At 39.8% G+C, this 21,354-nt stretch overlaps 1 protein-coding gene across 1 annotated transcript in view; it reads left to right on the plus strand.

Moving 5' to 3' along the window:
• Positions 1-21,354, plus strand: part of LOC104343039 (dynein axonemal heavy chain 5) — a 158,343-nt gene that overhangs the window by 117,035 nt on the left and 19,954 nt on the right. Inside the window, exons 68-72 of the mRNA XM_086468857.1 lie at positions 1,323-1,487; positions 6,809-7,076; positions 8,669-8,790; positions 10,013-10,360; positions 15,813-16,001. Of these exons, the coding sequence (XP_086324983.1) occupies positions 1,323-1,487; positions 6,809-7,076; positions 8,669-8,790; positions 10,013-10,360; positions 15,813-16,001 (1,092 nt within the window). The remainder of the gene's footprint in view (positions 1-1,322; positions 1,488-6,808; positions 7,077-8,668; positions 8,791-10,012; positions 10,361-15,812; positions 16,002-21,354) is intronic.

Below are 21,354 nucleotides of genomic sequence, written 5' to 3' on the forward strand. Positions count from 1 at the left end.
AAAAGAGATGTATGAGATTGTCAGTATCCTCTTTTCAATTTTTTTTTGTTTTTAGCTACACTGGAAAGTAGTACTTCTGATTCCTACATATCTCAACTTTACATGTTACATGCTGTGATAGCATTTGTGTTGTATTTAGGGGACACCATTTTTTCACGGAGCTCTTTTTCAACAAGGCCCGCTCCATCCTTTTTCCTTCTCTTCAGATGGTAAATAAGAAAGAAGTCTGGGAGCTCCATCTGCCACAATTTAAACAGACCGAAATAATAAAGCTGCTACTACTCATTTATCAACACTCTTATTATCTTGCACAACCAGCTTTGAGAAAGAATGTCTATGAACAGTGGTTTCAAAAACTGTAATTATTTTAATTTTTGAGGAAAGAGGGGATCCTTTTTGTTATTATCTTCTTTATCTCTTCTTTCCCTACTGTGTTTCCCTAAGTGTTACAAAATTTTATCTCTCTTCACCAGGGCAGAAGTTACTCTTAATAGTGGATGATTTATTTTTTATGGAATCGGCATCTTCCTCAGTCCACCTTGTTCCTGGGTGTTTCTCTCCATAATACATGCCTCAGAGTCTGTGCTGGTTGTTTGCACAGTTGGAAAATCATGTCAGTCAAAAAAGCGTTTCATACACCAGGATAGCTTTAGAAGTCCTTTTAGAAATATCTGTGAAAAGAGGACAATAGATGCATAGGGAAGTTTTGACCTGTAAGGATAAAGTCTGAGCTGTGTTTATGTTTTGTAGAAATAGACATTCAGAGTAAGAGACTTGAATTGGATAACCACTGGACAGGAGAATTTGTTTGAAGTTCCAATAAATATATGGAAGATTGTAACTGGGTCAGATGAAAGATCTGTCTAATCTGTTATGCTGTAGAGATGGTGTCAACAATACATGCTTAGAGGAGCTCAGAATGGGGCTGGTATAGAGAAACTCTTTTGTTTGGCTATCCACCAAGCTTTAGCAGGCAGTAATTCAGGGGCAGTATCTGGGCTGTCCTCAGAGCTGACAGTGGATCTATTCTGCATGCATTTCTTCAGTTCTTTTTAAAAAACCATTTAGCATCCTCTAGCAACAGTCTTCACAGGATGGCTGTTGTGTGAACAGAATTCTTTCTTTTCATTGTTTGAAGTTTGCTATCTGAGAATTTCAATGGTTGCCTCCTGTGGACCGTAACTTTTATTACACCAAAGTTGAAAATGAAAGTTTAGAAAGTCGTTGCCTTCCAATATAGGTATTGGTAAATTCCACATTAGTGGAATTTATTTAATGCTAAATAAAAATGGTATGTATTTCTGGTAACTTGTCTTTTTTAGGCTCGACACTACATTGCAGAATCTCTTGGAGGGAAATATGCGGAAGGATTTATTCTTGAAATGGAAGCAATGTGGACGGAAAGCGACTGTCGAACACCTTTGACATGTTTTTTATCAATGGGATCTGACCCCACTGAAAATATAGAACGCCTTGCAAAATCAAAGGTATCCTCCTAAACTGTGTTTGCTAGAGCTGATAAAGACATTTAAAACTATCCTTTGAACTAGAAATGGTATTTCCAGTTTTATGGATGTTCAGATGATGATATTTGCATTCATACCAGCATTCTCTGGAAGTTAATTTTGGAGCAGTAGCCAAAATGCATTTACTGAGGAAATGGAAATGTTACATTCTTGCTTTTTCCAGTTGTTTGATTCCAATGAGCCCTTTGTCTTTATCCAGCAGACTATGATAGTCCATTACTTAGTGATAGGACTTAGCTATATGAACAAAGCAATACTTGTGGTTTACACTGTGTTGCATTCACTGTAGGGGCTGACAGTGTGATGATTACAGGAAGTTACAGAAGAAAGTCATAAATATGGTGACAAGGGAAATTAATTTGGAGACCCTACCATTCAATCAGTTCACTTGATGGAGACGTTCAACATTTCTTACAGCACAGCATCACCTGAAGGCACTCTGTGCTTTATGTTTTATGTTTCACAATGTAGATGCAAATACAATTTTCCCAAGAAGAAGTTATTCACAGCAGATCCCCATAAATTTTCCTCCCTTTTAGAATGCATCTTCATTTAAAGGTGCAGGATTTTGGTATGCACTAAGTAGAACTTTCTTGCAAAAGTGGGGAGCACCTACAAATCTCTTTAGCTTGTTAATTAGAAAGTTAGGATGCTCATTCTCTTTGAAAATCAGGACTCTCTTATTTTATTTGTCTGTGATAAAGAGTGCTTGAATTTTACATCTAACTCTCACTTGAGTGTTTAAACTCAGGAATCCTAAGTCTGGAGTTGCTGATGTGATCCTTGTCCCCTGAAACTGTGCAGCCAGATAGCCAGCCAATATACAGACATAGGGAGGGAGAAGGACGGCAGCTGGGTGAGCAGGATTTTTAGGTTTCTTTGGAAGAACAATTTTATTCCTATTCACAGAATGTACTATTGCCTTTTCCTAAGATACGAGAGCCATTTTGACTTCGTAGAAGATTTGAAATTAACTGCAAGAATACTTATAGACTAGAAATGGGCATTTTTATAGGCTCTTTTCAAGTCCAAGTAAACGCATTAGGTGTTTGTGATTGGATTCCTGTTTTCATGGCCTATGGTATGAATACAAATGGAGTGTCAGCTTTGTGATGATGTTTTCATTCACCTGTTTGGCTCTTCAACATATGTGTCCTGTGAAATGGACTCCCAGATAGGTACTTACCCTGTCTCCAGCAGGAGTTAGTTTCTGTAATCAATAAAGAGAAAGAGTGGCTCCTTTGAAAGCAGTTCAGAGCACATGATTGAAACTTAACTCTGACTTGCATTGAGGAGTTGAGTATTTCTGTCCCAGTGGCCATGTAAGGGGATGAGGGACACTAACCTCCTAATAGAGTCACTTGAAGTCGGCTTATCACTTAAAGTCACTCTTGCAAGGGGTGGAACAAAATCCTCTCCCATTCTGTCAAATCTTAATCAAGACCTTAGCCTATCTGAGGAAGTGCTGGCAGGTAGAAGGTGCTCTGTAATTATGGCTGTTAAAAGACAGTAGTTTTTGCTGTCTTTCTGAAAGTATATTGCAACGGGCAGCTTTCATATGTTTTCATGCTTTAAGAAAATGTATAGAACAAGAGGAAGTGAGGTTGCAAATGAGCTAAAGGGATTGCCTTGTTTATTCATACATGGTTTATGAACAAGGCAACATCATCTAGGCTGTCATAACATGAAGTTCAACTGTAATGTCAACAGTAAATGTAAAGTTAACTTTAATGTTTAACTGTGAAGTTCTTGTCTGATCTCTTGAAGTAAACATCTTACCACACAGCATGGAGAAACCTGTCAAATTTATAAAAGCCGTCCAGATTCTGCAAATCAAACTACAAACACATCTTTGTTTAAGTAAAAATGTTTATTAACATTGAAGGACTGGAGAAGCACCTCAGTAGTTCTCTAGCTTTTGAAAAATATATCTAGAAATTATTTACAGTTTTCAGAAACATTTGCAAGAGGGCTTTGTGTTTATTTTGCTAGTTTGTCAACAAATTGTACTTAGTTCTTGTCTTTCTGTGCTTTTTTCAAGAATAAATCTTTGACTTCACATAGGTTAGCTGCACCAAGGATCTGATCTTGGTATATATGTGATTCTATATCTCCAAAGTATCCTATTTATTGTTCTTTTTTTTTCTCTTTTTAATGATAGAAAACGTCCAAAAGACATTCTGGGCCTATTTTTCGGTGGTTTCCCCTTTACAGGCATGGTTTGCAGTCTCAAAATGGATTGTCAGTACTGATGGTACCTCTAAGTATGATATTAACAACATAAATCCATTATCTGAAGTTGGAAATGTTCAAATTCGTGACCAGAATTTATTTTTCACTCTAAAATTTAGTTGTTCAGATGGCCTTCTCCCAAAGAAATGGAAACAGTATCTGTGACTACTGAGCTATATAACCTTGTTTATAAACCAAGCCAGCTCTGTCTTAAAACGAGTTGGATTTTTGTCCCCTTCACTTTCACTTGAAGGTGGAGTGAAAATTTAACTTTTTGAAATAAAATGGAGTTCATTATGCCTATTTGACTTTGACTATTGTAGAGATAGTTTCTTCTTTCAGGGAATGATGCACAGAACCTTCAACAGAACTGTCAGGGCCACTGTAGTGACTAAAAAGATAATATTTTCATCGGGATAGTGATGTATTAAGATAACATGCATATATTGGTATGACTCACTTTGAAAGAAACATTCTGTATGCAGACGTTTTGATAGAGTTCTTTCAGAAGGAGTAAAACGAGGACAATCCACAGTGAAAAATGTTTTTTCCTTATCTTGATGCTTCTGTAACCTTTCATGATTGTACATTTGAGAGGTAACATTGCTGAGAAGAGCAAATTATGAGTAGATGCTTTGTTAAGGAATAATGTAACAGCTGAATATTTACGCACGCTGCAAGAGTAGTCATCGCCTTTGCCTTATGGAAGTGCTAGCTGTACTCAGATACGTCTTAGAAAAGGTAAAGTTTTTGCTCCTCTAGCACACAGCCAACTTCACAGGCCATTTAGCTTTGCTTCTTTTAGCTACAATTTCAGGTTTTACTGACCTGAGAGCAGAATTTAACTGCTTTCTTATCTTTGGCATTCTTTTCTCCTTAAATCTTTTGCCAGGATGTGGAGGATCATACAGCAGCTGTATTTATGCTCTTCAGTAAAATCAGGTCAGGGCCTGTTCTGTGACCCTAAGGCCAAATGACCCAGCACAGCTTGTGTCCATATGTTTAACCTTTTATTGCTGCAGAAGTAGGGCAGCCTCATCCACACTGTTTAGGACTGGATGACTTCCCTCTTTTTTGTTTCACAGTGAGAGAGTCCCAGTAGAAGAAAAACTTAACATTAACCTTCATAGCTCTCAGCCAGCTGAAGATAGGCCCAGATTGATAAGTCTTTATGCAGCTCAATGCTCACAGCAGGAGGGATACTCAGCTGTAGGTCTTGAACATGAAACTGTCCATGTCTTTTCATCAATTCCCTTGCCCTCAACATATATAGAGTAATGTGCTCAACTGGGTTTGATAATTCTGGTTTTCCCTTGTAGGAGTCAGAGAGCTGACCTAAGCCAGGGGACTACTTATTTAGCCAGAACAGGGGTAGCAAGAACAATAAGCAAGAGGGGGTCTGCCTGCACTTTACTTACAGACTTTTACGGTCCTGATAGCAACCAAGCCAGCTTGTCTTTTTCAGAGAGAGCTTGTATCATCTTCTGTTTTTCTGAACCACTGGCTTTCTTCTCCCATGGCCTCTGGAGGAAAGACTCCATAAATTTCCAGATTTCTTTTGTTTGCATTTGTGAGCTTTGTTTCTTCTGAATCCAAAAGATTAACAGCTAGAAGACTAGCTAGAGCTAGCAGATCACCAAACTAGAATACTCTGAATCAGCTGCCAATTAACAATACAGGATGTTTGCTAAGGAATGGCTTAATGTGAACCAAACTTTCCTGTCCTGCCCACCTCCTTGACAGTTTTCTGTTAAATGAAATAAATATGTTCAGACAGTAAAAAGAAACCAGAATCATTGGCATTATTCTATGCATAAATAATTATTTATGTGGAGCCTTAATATCTGTCCATCTCAAGATAGTCCACATCATAGGAAAAATAGTCAGGCAGCTATATTGCTATGTGTATGTCCTAATTTATTTGGGAAAGTAGGGAAAAGCAAGGGAAAGTGTTTCAGTTGTCTTATCCCATTGACTGTCACAAAAATGTTATATCCAATGGGTGTAGTTGTCACGGGTTGAGGCTGGACTGGCCACTAATGAATGACAGACGCTCTCTATTAACCCCTCTCCCCTCCCAAAAGGGAAAAGGAGAGAGAACAAGAGAGAGAGACTTTATGGTTTGGAAAAGAAAACTAAAACAGCTTTAATGGAACAATAACAATAAAAGAAAAGACAATAATAAGAATAAGGATATAATGAAATATATACAATATGTACAAATAGATACCAAACCAACACTGAACCCAGCTCCCCCCACCCTGATGATGACACGTCCCCACCACGCTGCAGGGCTGGCACTGGGGCAGTCCCAGGCTGGACTGGGCAGCAGACAGGGACGGGATGCAGGAGCTGGACTCAGGCACTGGATCCAGGGATGCACGGATCGGGGTCGACGACAGAAGGACAGACAGAGTCCTCCTCAGATGTCGGCCATCGAAGAAGACAGAGAGACCCTCGTGATCCCTCAGCTTTACACTGACCATGACATCTGCGGGATGGAACACTCTGTGGGTCAGGTTGGGGTCACCTGTCTGGTTCGCTCCTCCCTGCAGGGGCGACCTTTTTCGTGCTTGCGACCCTTTTCACTCCCGGCACCCCAACACGGGGTACAAGATTTAGCAGGGACCGTGGTTGCTACAAGAACAAGTATAAGCCAGGGCCTCTCTGCATCCCATTCCTTGGTACTGACTGTAAACATCAGGCCTTGGCGCTGCTGGGAGCAGTCACTGTCTGGAAAAATATGCTGCTGTTTCAGAAAATGCCGTTAGTTAGAGGAGACTTAACTGAAAAGTTAAAGCACTAAAACAGGATTAGTTCTGGTTTAGCCCAAACCAGGACAGTAGTTTTCTTTCACCAGGTGGAAGATAAGAGCAACTTGGAGGGTTTTGCTTTTTTGTTTACTCTGTTTTAATATAATCAGTCTCCATTAATATTAGTGGTTTTCTTTGTGGCACAGTGTCACTACACGTGGGCCTACAGAAGCAATACATCATGTGTATGATCATTCTAAAGAAATATATAAGAGAAACTTTCCATTTTCCTTCCAGAACATTCCTTGTCGTGCCATTTCAATGGGTCAGGGCCAGGAGGTCCATGCAAGGCGCCTGTTAAATCAGTGCATGCAAGATGGAGGATGGCTCCTTCTACAGAACTGCCACCTTGGCTTGGAGTTTCTTAGTGAGTTAATGGACACCATCACAACAACAGAATCTATGAGTGAAGGTTTCAGGACCTGGATCACTACAGAAGCTCACTCAGAGTTTCCTATTAATCTTTTACAGTCCTCTATCAAATTTACTAATGAACCCCCTCAAGGTAGGAAACCTTGCTTTTTTTGAGTTTTGGGGCTTGATTCTTCTTTTTTTCTCCTTATCCAAGCCACTGATGAAGTCATTAAAGAATAGCTGTCCCTAGTATGCTTTGCTTTTTTACTGCCTGCTAGGATATCTTAAGCTGTTGATTGCTTACTATTCTTTGAGCCTAGTAACCAACCTGCTAGCCTTCTACAGTGAGATGATTGGTTTAGTGGATCAGGGAAGTGTGTAGGGTGTTGTTTATCCTGACTTCAAGAAGGCTTTTGACACAGCCCCCCAATAAATCCTTATACACATATTGATGAAGTAGGTGTTACAGAAGTGGACGGTGGGGTGGATTGAAAATTGTGTGAACTCCCAGACTCAGAGGGTTGTGGTCAGCTGCAGAAATCCAGCTAGAGAGCAGTCACCAATGGTGTACCCCAGGGGTCAATACTGGGGCCAGCAGTGGTTAAAATTTTCACTAATGACCTGGATAATGGGGCACCCTCAGCAAGTTTATCGTTGATACAAATTAGGAAGAAGGGGCTGATCCACCAGAAGGTTGTGTTGTTGTTCTGTGGGAGTTTCACAGGCTGGAGAAATGATCTGACAGGAATCTGCTGAACTTCAACATAGGGAAATGCCGGATAAGGCATAAAGATAAGGAGAAAAATGCCCCTGGGGAGAAAGACCCTCATGCACCAATACATGATGGGGCTGACCAGCTGTAAAGCAGTTTTACAGAAAAAAAAATGGGGTTCCTGATAGAAATCAAGTGGAACATGAGCCAGCAATATGCCCTTGGAGCAAAGATGGCCTGCAACACCCTCAGCTGCTTTAGGAAGATCATTTCCAGCAGGTTGAGGGAGGTAATTCTTCTCTACTCAGCCATGGTGGAAGCACATTTGGAGTGGTGCATCTAGGTCTGACCTCCCCAGTGCAAGAAAGACATGGACAGAACATGTGAGGGGCCACAAAGATGCTGAAGGGTGTAAAGAAGCCTCCAGTGAGAGGCCAAAAAGATGCTGAAGGGACTGGAGAACATGACATGAGGAAAGGCTGAGCAAGCTATGATTGTTTAACCTTGAGGAGAGAAGGCATATCTTATCAATGTATATAAATATGTGATGGGAGTGAGTAAAGAAAACAGCAAGACTTTTCTCAGTGGTGCCAAGTAACAGAAAGAGAGGTGATGCACACAAATGGAAATCCAGGAAATTCCACTTCAGCATCAGAAAAAACTTAACTCACTGTGAGGATGGTCAAATATTGGAACAGTTTGTTCACTGAGTTTGTAGACTCCACCCTCAAAACCCACACGGACAAAGTACTGAGCAACCACCTCTACTGGACCCTACTTTGGGAAGGGGTGTCGTGCCAGGTGACCTCCAGCGGTCCCTTCCAACCTCAACTATTTGATATTATTCTGTGTGATATGAAAACATCCAGCTTTTCTAAGTAGTCTCTGACCTGTTGTTCTCCTGCTATTGAATGTCCCTCTTACTGAAACTATGCCGCTACCTACAGCCATCCTTTATATGTTTATAGAAGAATGTTATGGGTTCCATACATTTTTTGCTCATGTATTGCATTTTTGTACTTACGTTCTAGGTGTGAAAGCTGGCTTAAAACGAACATACTCAGCTATTACTCAGGATCACTTAGAAGTGAGCAACATGCCACAGTGGAAACCATTGCTATATGCTGTAGCATTTCTTCACACAACTGTTCAGGTTTAAAAATAATTTTCTTTTCTTCTGTCATTAAGCCATATTTCATTTATTAATGCACCATGTTATTAAACGAAGAAGATGTTAAATGGAAATCCTATGTTGGTAAATCAATATAAATAAAACAAGAAAGGAAAAAAAAAACACCTCTGTTACTGCAGCTGTCTTAGAACTTTGCTCATGTTGATCTTATACATCCAACAGGGATGGTATTTCAGAGTAAAAAAAGGACAGTCAACCAATGATCAATTAGTGTACTCTTCTGTTAAAATCTTTGATCATGGCTGTGTGATCTGTCTTTCAACTGTTTTTCTAGTAATATTTTAAATCATAAAAGAACATTAAAGAAATTTACAGCTTGGGTTGGAAAACCATAGTCTTAAAACTGCTGCTTTCACAACAAGAAGGGCTAAGAGGGTGAATATAAATCCTTCCTGCACTGAAACTTGTAGGAGGAAATGAAGGTGGAAGATGATTTTGGGTCTTGCCTTTCAGGAGTTCCATTAAAGAAAGTGCTTTATGGATTAACCACAACTTTTCATCATTCTATTGATAGATTTTGCAGTATCCTTAGTTTATATTTAGTGCCTAGCTAATTTAATTCTGTGGCATCCGTGCACTGATACATTGTGGTCCAGTGGAAGCCTGTGGTATGCTTGTCTTTGGCCCATCGCTTCTTTCTTGCTGGAAATTAAGAATGTTTAAATACCAGATATTGCCCTAACAACTACATACTGCCAGCTGCATCTCTAAATAATTTAGTAAGAAGCAGCTTTCGCTACTTGCATCTGCACCGTGCAGAGACAGTGGTACAAATATCCCTTGTCCATAGGAGGACCACAGACAGTGATCGTGGCTTCTGAGTTTGGAAGTCGTTTCCTAAAACAATAGCTTCATTTTTGAAGTTCAAAAACTATAGTTCTAGACTCTCAGATTCACTGCACTTGAAAAAGAGGATTTTTTTCTTTGTGAAAATGTTAATATTCCTATTCTTTGTTTGTATCTTTCTACTGATGATGATAAATGAAGAAATATTTAACTATTAGATAATTAATCAATCATTTGGCCTTGTGTGTGTTAAGAGATATTTTTTTAAAGCTAGTGAAATACAGCTTCAGCTGGACTACTGTGTTCTTAGCATATTTAATGTATTCTTCTGCACTTCATGTTTCCTTCACAATTACTATCAATGAGCCTTTTACCTTTAACTCTACCTATTTTACAGGAAAGACGAAAGTTTGGTCCATTGGGCTGGAATATCCCTTATGAATTTAATCAGGCAGACTTCGCAGCCAGTGTGCAATTTGTTCAGAACCATTTGGATGATATGGACATTAAACGTGGAGTGAACTGGAGCTGTGTTCACTATATGCTTGGAGAAGTACAGTATGGTGGTCGTGTAACCGATGACCTTGACAAAGCATTGCTGAATACATACGCAAGAGTGTGGTTTGGAGAGCATATGTTTAGTGAAAATTTTTGTTTCTACAAAGATTATGTTATTCCAAAAGGGAAAACAGTTGAAGACTATCTCCAGTACATAGAGCAATTGCCAGTGACTGATACACCTGAGGTAAAATATTTCAATATATTAAAGGGAGTTTTTGTCAGATAAATAATTTAATCAGGTATATTTTGCAAAGCTATGAATGTATAGGTCAAGATTAGCAGGCAGACCGTTATAATGGGTATCTACTGTAGATCTGCTGACCAGGAAGAGGTAGATGAGGCCTTCTTCAAACAATTGGAAGAATTCTCACATCCGCAGGCCCTGGTCCTCACGGAGGACTTTTAACAACCCTATTTATCTGCTGGAAGGGTGGTACTGGAGGGTCCAAGCAGTCTAGGAGATTTCTTGAGTGCATTAATGACAACTTCTTGCCACAGGTAACTGAGGAGCCAACAAAGAAAGGTGCTTGGCTGGACCTGACACTTATAAGCAAGGAACAACTGGTCAGGGATGTGACATCTGGAGACAGCCTTGACTGCAGTGACCAATGGTGGAGTTCAGGATTCTAAGAGGAGGGAGTAGGACAAAAAGCAGGACCACAGCCCTGGGTTTCAGACTTCAACCTCTTCAGAGGTTTCTTCCAGGCTTGGAAGAATCCCATGGGATATGACCCTGGAGAGAAGAGGGGTCCAGGAGAACTGGTTTATTCAGGGATCACCTCCTCCAAGCTGAAGAAAGATCCATCCTAGCATGTAGGAAATCAAAGGCAGCAGGAGACCCGAATGGATGAACAAGGAGTTCCTAACTGAATTCAGACATAAAAATGAAGTGTACAAGAGATGGAAGCAGGTGCAGGTGACCCAGCAAGAGTATAGAGCTACTGTCCAGTCTCACAGGGATAGGGTTAAGAAAGCCAGGGCCAAACTGGACTTAAATCTCTCAAGGAATGTGAAGGGCAACAAGAAAAGATATTAAAGTATGTAAACGGCAAAAAGATGACTAGGGATGAAGTGGGTCTATTGCTGAATGGGGCAGGAGAACTAGTGAGAAATGCTGTAGAAGAGTCTCAACGCCTTCTTTGCCTTAGTCTTTACCAGTAAAACTGGCCTCCAGGAATCCCATGCCATCTAGACGAAAAGTCTAGGATGAGGAACTTACCCCTGGTGGAAGAGGACCAGGTTAGGGGGCATTGAAACAAAATGAACATATGTATGTTCATGGTACCTGATGGGTTGCACCTGTGAGTGCTGCAGGAGCTGGCTGATGTCATTGTCAGGTCACTTCCGATTACTTTTAAATGGTCATGGTGATTGGAAGAGATTCCTGAAGAATGGAAAATAGTAAATATCACCTCAGTCTTCGGGAGGGAAGAAGAAAGATTTGGGGAACTACAGGCTGCTCAGCCTCACCTCAGTCCTTGGGAAGATGCTGGAGAAAATCCTCTTGCAAAGCGTTTTCAAACATATGAAGACAAGCAAGTGGCTGAGAGTAGCCAGCATGGATTTGTGAAAGAGATATCAAGCTTAACCAACCTGTCAGCCTTCTACAATGAGGAGATCAGCTTGGTGGATGAGGGGAGAGCAGTGGATGGTTTTTACCTCAACTTTAGTAAGGCCTTTGACACCACCTTCCATAACATCTTCATAGACAAGCTGACAAAGTATGGGCTAGATAAGTGTGCTGGGAGGTGGTTTGAAAACTGGCTAAACAACCGGCACAAAGTCCAGTTGGAGACAGGTGGCTAGTACCATATGCTGGGGGTCGATACTGGGACCAATACTATTTAACAGCTTTAATGTTAATGACACGGATGATGGGGCAGAGTGCACCTTCAACAAGTTCACAGGAGATACGAAACTGGAAGGAGTGGCTGATAGACAAGATGCTTGTGCTGCTATCCAGAGAGACCCAGACAGGCTGGAGAACTGGGCAGAGGGGAATCTCCTGAAGTTTGATAAGGGGAAATGCAAATTCCTGCATTGGTTGTCCTGGTGGACAACTAGCCGACCATGAACCAGCAATGGACCCTCATGGCAAACAGGCCAACAGTATCCTAGGCTGCATTAGGAAGAACAAGGTGATCCAGCAGATTGAGGGGGGTGAGTCTTCCTCTCTATGAGCACTGGTGAGAACATATCTGAAGCTCTGTGTCCAGTTGTGGGCTCCCCAGCACAAGAAAGATAGGGACTTACTGGAGTGAGTGCAGAGCAGAGCCATGAAGATGACTGAGGGACTGGAGCATCTGTCATTTGAGGGAAGGCTGAGAAAGCTTGGACTCTTTAGCCTGGAGAAGAGGAGGTTCAGCCAGGATCTTATCAATGTGAATAAATACCTGAGGGAGGGTGTAAAGATGGAGTCAGAGTCTTTTCTATGGTACCCAGTGAAAGGACAAGAGACAATGGGCACAAATTAAACCACAGGAAATACCGTCTGAGAAGAAGAAAATGCTTTTTTACAGTGAAGGTGGTCAAGCACTGGAAGAGGTTGCCCAGAGACGTTGTGGAGTGTCCATCTTTGTAGATATTAAAATCCCAGCTGGACACTGCCAGACAGCCTGCTCTAGCTGACCCTGCGTGAGCGGGTGGTTTGGATTAGATGACCCTCCGAGGTCCCTTCCAAACAAAACTATTTTGTGATTTTGCAATTCTGTGTGGGATTGAGCAGACATGCGAACTGAGAAATAATGAAAATTAAAAAGCCATATGGTCTCATTTTGCAAGTTATAACTGGGAGATTATTCCATTTTGTCAACAGGAAGATCTGGATGTTGCCATGAATGGATGGGGTAGGGTGAAGGGTATCACCTGGTTGCAACCACTTTTACATGACCCAGTGTGTGTATGCTGCGGTGGTCACATTAATGGGAGGACTGCAACTTTCTGCTCCCTCTAGTACAGGCACATATGATGAAGTTAGTTACAACTGAAACAGAAGTGAATGCTTTGGATTTCTCTGTCATTGCTGTTAAGTTGATAAATGCCTTTGGAAGTAAGTTCTATTAAAATTAAATAGACAGGACTGAACAGAAAAAAACCCTGATTTTCTGTTACTGATAATGTGCTGGCTGAGAGAGCAAGAAGATTCCAAGGTCATAAAATAAACTTGAAAAGTTTTGAATACCTGAAGGTAGCAAAAGCAGAATGCAAGGGTATTTGTGCTGGCAACAATACACCTTTTCCAAGTGAGGGCAAATGCAGCCATGATAATGCACCAGCAGGATCCGTTTGAGCCCCGCTCATGAAGTGGTTCCTGTCAGCGTATGAGCCTTGACTCAGATTTCAGACTCCACTTTCATGGACCTGCTTTTCTAAGCCCTTGGGAACCTATCTCACAGTGCTGCAATGTATTTTTAAAGTATTTTGATGCCTATAAAAAAATCTGTATGTATGGTTTGATGTAGGGGAATTTTACCTTTGACTTTTATGTAAATAGGATCAAGTCCAGGAATGCAAACATCTTTTTCTCCTTCACATTTTCACAGGTTAGGAAGAAAGCTATGACTTTCTTCTGTCATTCCAAAATCTGTCAAGATTGCTCGTGGAAACCTTTAACCTTTTAAGCTCCCAGTCTTCTTTGTTCCGCAAAGGACATTGTGCTAGTCAAAACAGTGTATCTTTGTTTCCTCCCCTTTCCATTTTTGGTTAAGAAAGACTGAATAAGTCTGATTGCTGTATCCTTGCTCTTTTGATGAAATTTTAACCTCTGATCAGAATAAACACTGACTTCTGAAGAGGGCTATTGAACTCAGCAATCCCTTTGAAAATTCCTTTGATTTCAGAGGGGTGTAGAGCTTCAGCAATTGGTTTTGAGGATTTATCAGGCTAAAAAAACCTGAAAGACAGAATGCAACATCCCCTTTTTAAACAAAATCACCAGAGATTTTGAATCAAAAAGAATGAGAAAGTTGGCCTCTTGATTAATTTCTAGGGCATCCAGGACACTGGTCCACCCATTGTTTTATGACTCTCATTTCTTTGTTCTTGTTCCTTCATACATCACTTGCATAAAAGCATAGGACCAGAGTTGTCTCCCATGTAACCTCCCTGTCCTTGGCAATATTACACCAATTATGAAGTTAGCCCCTGGACTACCACTACAATTTATGTTCACAGTAGCAGATGCTTTTCGTGTTTCTGACTTGGGCTATAGCGTTGCCACAAAACCTGCTGGAGCAAAACCAAACCAACCAACTCTTATTGTGTGAGAGCAAAAGCAGGAAAGAATGTATCTTCAAATGTGTATTTCATTCCATGATAAATAAAGTGCGTCGATATTTTCGCTTTTTACAGCTCTAAATATTCAGGCTGAGTAAATGGCTGTGTGTAAAATGTGTTAAATCCTGCTTGGAACCTAATTCCATGCTAGTTATAGTCACATCTTCTCTCACACGCAGTATTAGGTCTGTACTCTGTTCTTTGTGCTGTTGTAAGGATCAGATCCACAGCTGGTGTAAATCAGGGCAGCTTTGCTGGCTTGGACACGGGTGGAGCCACTTACGTCCCTTGTCTCTGAGTTTCTAGATTTGCAAGCACAACAATATTGCATACGGCCCTTTTTATTCTGTCCTCAGAGTATGTAAATATTGGTTACCACAAGTGTCTTCTTGTAATATAGCAATTCTAATGTGAAATATGAAAACATGAAAAATGAGAAATGGAAGATTGCTTGGCTTTAGTGCTCAGTTTGAGGGCAAGCCTTCCTCATTTTTGGCTCAGGGGTTCAAAGTTTGTAAGAGATAGTTAATAGCTATAATTAAATGAGGGCTTGTGAAATAAGTCACAGTACAATTCCTCCTGGAGAAGAGTTGCAATTGTCAACCTGACAATTATAGACTTACTGATGTTTCAGTGGAGGTTTCTGAGAAAGCTATTATCATTCAGACAAAGGGCAGCTTTGCAGTAATTCTGTGCTAGCTGTATCTTAAATAAAATAATTCAATTTCAGAAGAAGGGGGAGTAAGGAGTGGGAGAATTAAACCAAAAATAGCTAAACCATAAAATATCCTAAATATATCACCAGTCATAAAATCTTTAGGTACTTCGAATATGGGCAGTGTTTTATTCACTGCACTACATGCCTTATAAGCCTAAGAGACCGAGTAAAACAAAATGTGTTAGAAATAGTGACTGGTCTGATTATTAGGGGCATCTACTTGAGCTGGTACAGCAGCAGTTGAACTGTAGAGACAAAGAGCTAGTGGTGAGGGGTCAGTGTCCGCATATGACGTGTTTCCAACAAGCTCTAGTGTGAGTCAGTGGAAAGGAATCAGTTTGTACCCCCTGATAGCACTCCACAGCACGATCTAAAGCCGCCTGTGTGGAGATGATCAGATCAGTTAAAAAAAACCCCAGGCCATATGAATGAAAATGCTACTTTATATGCAGCCTATGTTAATGGTTTTGTGCCGTTTGGGCTTGGTCCTTGGCCAGTTGTACTTCCACTGACCTGTTCGTATCTTGTTTTATAGAGCTGAGGATTTTCTTCCTTGTTTATCCATTTTCATGCATTCTTTCATAATTTTAGAAGGCAAATTGCAAATTTTTTTCTCTATTTTTTTTTTCCCTTTTACTCTAAGGTATTTGGACTTCACCCTAACGCAGATATAACTTACCAAACTAACCTGGCTAATGAGACATTAAGTACAATAGTGAGCATCCAGCCCAAAGACAGCAGCACTGGAAGAGGGGAAACCCGAGAAGCAGTGGTGCGGCGTCTTGCCGATGAGATGCTAGAGAAGTTACCTCCAGATTATAACCCTCATGAGGTATATGCTGCTTTATAGATACAGATGTTTTATGCATGTGTGTGTGTTTTAAAAAGCTCTTGAAATTATGCATAGTGTTTTATATATCTGTTTTGGTTTATTATCTAAAATATTTCTACATTGGAAACATGTATTTCGAATGCCATAGTCCACTTAATTAGTCACCTTAACTCAGAAAAGTCATTAGAGACTTCAGAAAGTTCTTGCCCTCCTTAGTAAGTTAGAGAAGGACACCAGTGCCTCTTTTTGAAGGATCACTGATCTTATAGTGGCTACAGCTTTCAATTTACCTACTGTTATTATGATACAACCATTATAAATAATGGGTTTTAGCACTGACCTTTTCGTGCCCTGGATTTTTGAAGTTTGAGCCATAACAGATCTATTTATCAGTCTTGCATTTTTGATTAACAGTCTCATTAAATGGAAAAATCCAGCATAAAGCACTGTTGCATCAGTTTGTAAGTAGGATCTGGTGTCTTGCCATGAGTTTCATGAACAGTAACTGTCGAAAACCCCTAATTTCTGTGGTTTTATTAGTTACAATTCTGTTTTGCACTGATAGTGCGTTTTTTCCCTGGTTGCTTGTAGAGTGCCCAGTATGTGGTATTGCAACTTGTTATGTTATACTTTATTTTCTTCTGTGGCCAACTTAGAACGTCCACCTAGGTTACAGCCAATAGTCTTGGGGCCCTGGCAGTATTTCCTGTCTTCTGTCCTACTATTGATCTCAGATTTAATAGGTCTTTTATAAATCGCATCTTCTGTTGTAATTCAGCTCAGAACTTCTCTTTTAATTCCTCTCTTGGCAAGCTTCTTACAATCTGCACCTTTTTTTGGTGAGGTTTCCTAACGCCTTTCTTCCATATACTTATTTTTCCATCCATCCCTGCTTGTGTCTTTCATTTTTTGTCACCTGTTTGTTGAGTGATTCCCAGAGGTAGTATATAAACAATTTATTTGTAGAGTTTGATTTGGAATGCAGTCAGTTTTCTAGTTTTCACATTGTCATTTAATAGTAAATAAACATTATTAATATCAAATAAAATTAAATATAGTAAGTATAATAATAACACAATTACTAATATAATAAATTTAGTATTTTACACTTTGGATCTACACTTATAATCTAGACCTTGGATTGTTCTCAGTCCTTTTCCCTTATCCTTCCTATCAGAGCAAAGCTTTTTCATGGAACTAGTTTCTTCTAGTTTCGTTCAGCTCCTTAGGTAATTTTTTTTCAGTTTGCAATAGCAATAGAATACCAAATGCCTGAGAAGCATGTATGGGTTTGCCCTATTTATAATGTGTGTCTTGAGCTAATTTTTTTCAGTATATTTGTTAAATCCTCCAAAGGAGTATTTCTTCATTCCCTTGTTAAACTGCCAACTTTGCTCGTCCTGAAGAATTTGTGACACTTAGAAGACATCAATAGTACTGGACTTTATATTGTAACCAGAGAGTACTCTTGCCCTCAGATTTTACTCCTGGGAAATTTGTGCAGTGCCACTTAGTCTTGTAAAATGCACACATGCTTGTTTAATCCAAATTTCACTTCTAAATCATTTGAACAAATATTATTTTTCTCTGGCATTTCTACTTTTTAATCTTGGTCTTGCTCACTTTCATTCTTTCTTGGTTTATTCACTCAGGTTATCCACACAGAACACACACAGCGTAGGCAGGCCTCCGCTTTTTGGTCACTTCCTTGAGTGTCTCAGCTTTGGACACAACCAGTTATGGAGCCAAGAGCTGTAGTTAAGGACGAAGATTCTGGAGGGTTTATTTGGGAAGTTCCACTCTGAACCTTTAACTTGTCTCTATTTCACTACTGTATTTGGGTACAATACATACTTTTCCTTGTGACTGTATAAAAAAAAAACCCACGACCAATTGTTTTCATTGCTGTTTCACTCCCATCATCCAGTACTATGACAAGCTATTATCTTTTCTCATGATCTGCCAATCATACATGCAGGTTTTTATTTTCTTATAAGCCATCATCTTCATAATGATGCTCACAGTTAGCTCTTTGCTTCTGTACCACTTCTCTGACATCTTCTCTGAGCTTCAAGGAAACCTCTTTTGCTTCAATTTGCTTGACAGCAGTTCCTTTATGATTCAAATAAGGAGATTCATGTTTGCACAGGACAAACCAATATTAGGTACTAATACTTCAGCATCTGCGTGCCCCCACTGCCCCTAGCTTCATTCCTACAGGCACAGTCAGAGGATGTCCTGTTGGATCTACTTTTTGCCTCTGTATTTCTTGTAAATGTGTTCTGAGCTCAGGATGTAAGTTTGTGTCATTCTCTTACCAATAATGTAGATACCACCTCTTCCTGGTGAGTTCTAGTTTTCTCAGGCTCTGTACATCTTGATCTGTGAATTGAACTTCTCTTTCATTAGTCACACCACTTTATTTACATGCCATTTCTTCAGTCCACATTACTGATGGATGACATGGTACTTTTCCACAGAACCATCCAAAAATTACGCTTTGTTTCTGTATCGTGGTAGTCGTTCCTTTTAGTATCTACAGAACATCCCCTGGTCATTTTCTAACAGTTTATTATTGGTAATAATGTGTTCCTCTGTACATCTCTGGCTGTGTCAGCTGCACTACAACTTCATGTTTTACTGCTGGCATTATTTCTTGCAGTTCCTGATTCTTCAATATTTCCTTCTTCCTTTTGCCTCATGGATTTACCCTTTCTCTCATTCTCTAGATCTTGGAACTCGTTTGGGTCTTTACCAATGCTTTGTTTATTGGAAGGGAATTTTCCTTTTCTGCCATTTTCATTGCCCAGTTCTACCTCTTTGCTGCTGTTGTTTATGTGCAGGGAGTGTGGCCACCTCTACACAATAAGCAAAAAATCTGTATCAAATGTGTTTCTCATCTGAACTGAAACTCTGTTATTCTGGAACCTCTTAGGAAGAACAGAAATGGCAGGAGTAAGCTCTAAAGAAAGCTACATTTTAAAATGAGAGTTTGCATAAACTGACCAAAAAAAAGTCTAAAATACCAAAAGAAAAAAAAAATATTTTGCTCACTAACATATAACCAAGAATTTCATTAGACAGAGCAGAAAAGAAGGGAGAGTTTAGATGTTCTCTGAGGGAAAAGCAAAGCAACAGAATTTAGCATAAGCTACAATATAATAAACAAATGAAATTAAACTTGCAAGTATAAGGAGTGAAATGGATTGTGTAATTACTTCCTGTGATGTCTGCAAAAAAAGGGAATGCGATGAGTTCTGTTGTTTGTCAATTTAGGTCTACATTTGGTTGTTCAAGGCATTATTACCTATATTTAGGACATTATTACCTACTAGATCAGTTTAACAATCCTGAAACAAATAAAACTGATATACTAAATTTTAAGAGACTGAGGGAATGTGTCAAAAAGAGTTCCTATGCATGCCTCATTGGATAAGAACAGTAAAAAGAAGAATATTCATTAGTCCTAGCAAGACAGCTTGGGTTTGCTTTTAGAAGGATATTGTGCTCTGGTTAAGCGACAAAGTGGTAATCTTTGGAAAGCTAGCTGTAGGGATACTATCAGTGGAGAAAAGGAACAAAAAAAAATTAGGAAACAAATGAAGGTAATTAAAAGCAAATACTCTTCAGGGAAGGTGGCAGGTGCCTTTGCTATCTTTGATCACTTCTTGTGGCTCCCTTTAGAAAGTGCGGAGCAAATTTACTCAGAATTAAACCCCCAACAGACTGGGTTAGGGACAGATGGTACTGAAACCAATTATTTGCTGACGTTCAGAGCTCTGGATTGTACTTTCTCTTGATACATTGTGAATCCAGAGAAAATTCAGGCTGTCACACAGTGGCCTTCAGTTCTCAATGATTAGCCTTCTGCAATGACATTGGAACCAACAAGTTTCAAAGAAGGGCAACCATTTTACCCCGTGATATGTGCTGCTTCTTTTGTTGTTGTGTTCTTGTAAGCTTCCTCTCACCAGTCAAATAACTGACTCAGTGTTCATCCCAAAGACTATAAACAAAACAAGTCAACTTTGCTTGCTTTATCAGGCTGCTGTTTGACACAGGTGATGGAAAAGCAGAATAAACCTTCCTCCTGACCTAAAACTGTCTTCATTTTTCTCACTGCAAAGGCAGAGGCAGAGTAAGGATTCTGCTTTCATGACCCGTTTTGCTTCTGGGTCTTGCCTCACAGGTAGCGGAGAGATTGGTTGTGAAATGATTAGGTCCAGTCAGTCCATGTGAGTGAAGATAGATGCAAGAATAAATGTCAGCCTGTCACACACAGAGGTTTATAATGAAAATGATCCTTGCAGCTTGAAAAACAGCTTGCTAGGGAATAGACATGGAGACATTCCAAAGATACTGGACTTTATTGAAGGTTGGCTTTTAACGCAAGTGGCAATGGTTTTTATCCTTAAATATTTCTTGTGGTATTGATTTTGCCTTATCCTCTGCTAAGGCTATGACTACATTAGCAAATATTGCATGGGAATAGGAGTTCATCTGAGGACCTCAGGCCTGCATTAGGTGTTTTACTGGGCAATTTACTTTGGTCTAACTCTAGTCTGGGCCTGTAGGCTGAACACCCGTTAGTGGCTGGAGTGCGTTAGACTCCCTAAAGCATACCTTTTGGCTTATTTTAATTTGAAGTCAAGCCAGTTTGTGTGCCTGGAGTCTACGTTTCAGTGCAGGTTTTTTGCTACAAAAAAACATTTCAGGGTCTGAACAGAAACACTAACGTAGATGCTTTTGTAAGGTGTCTCTGGTTTACTTCCTAACCCTAACAGGTATGGTGGTCACCCAGCTCTAGAGCTTCAGCCATTTTCTACATATTTCACTGCCTGTTCCCTTGTGTAGAACAGGGAAGTGGTCCTTAATACCACTTGAAAAGCACTTTGGCTTGGACACACCTTGAGTTTGTCCTTCTTATTCCAGCCTCTTATTTAGATTATTTCACAGAATGATGGACTTCCCATTTCTGCTGACAAAGACTCTAGCAAGGAACCAAGTCTAATTGAAAGTAATAGCATCTACTGAAAATAATAGGCAGTTATACTACAGTAAACTTGATCACTGATCATTAAATGCCGTGAGTTCGGCAATTGCTTTTCTGCTCAATGTCTATAAAGTATGTAGTGAAAAAGATGTTGGTGACCTGAGGAGAGCTAAGAAAAGTGCATAGAGGAATGTGGCACAATAGAGATGAGCATTGCAAAATCATGTAGACAAAGCTATTAAGATTATGATTGTAGTTGCTGCTTTCTTAAATCACCTTGTTTTATGTTAGATGACAGCTGTTTGCATAATGAAAAGGAGACGTTGTAAGTGGGCTTTATGGAATTAGTATATGAGGCTC

The sequence above is a fragment of the Leptosomus discolor genome, chromosome 8 (genome assembly GCF_034619465.1).
Source record: "Leptosomus discolor isolate bLepDis1 chromosome 8, bLepDis1.hap2, whole genome shotgun sequence".
Taxonomy (NCBI): Eukaryota; Metazoa; Chordata; class Aves; order Leptosomiformes; family Leptosomidae; genus Leptosomus; species Leptosomus discolor.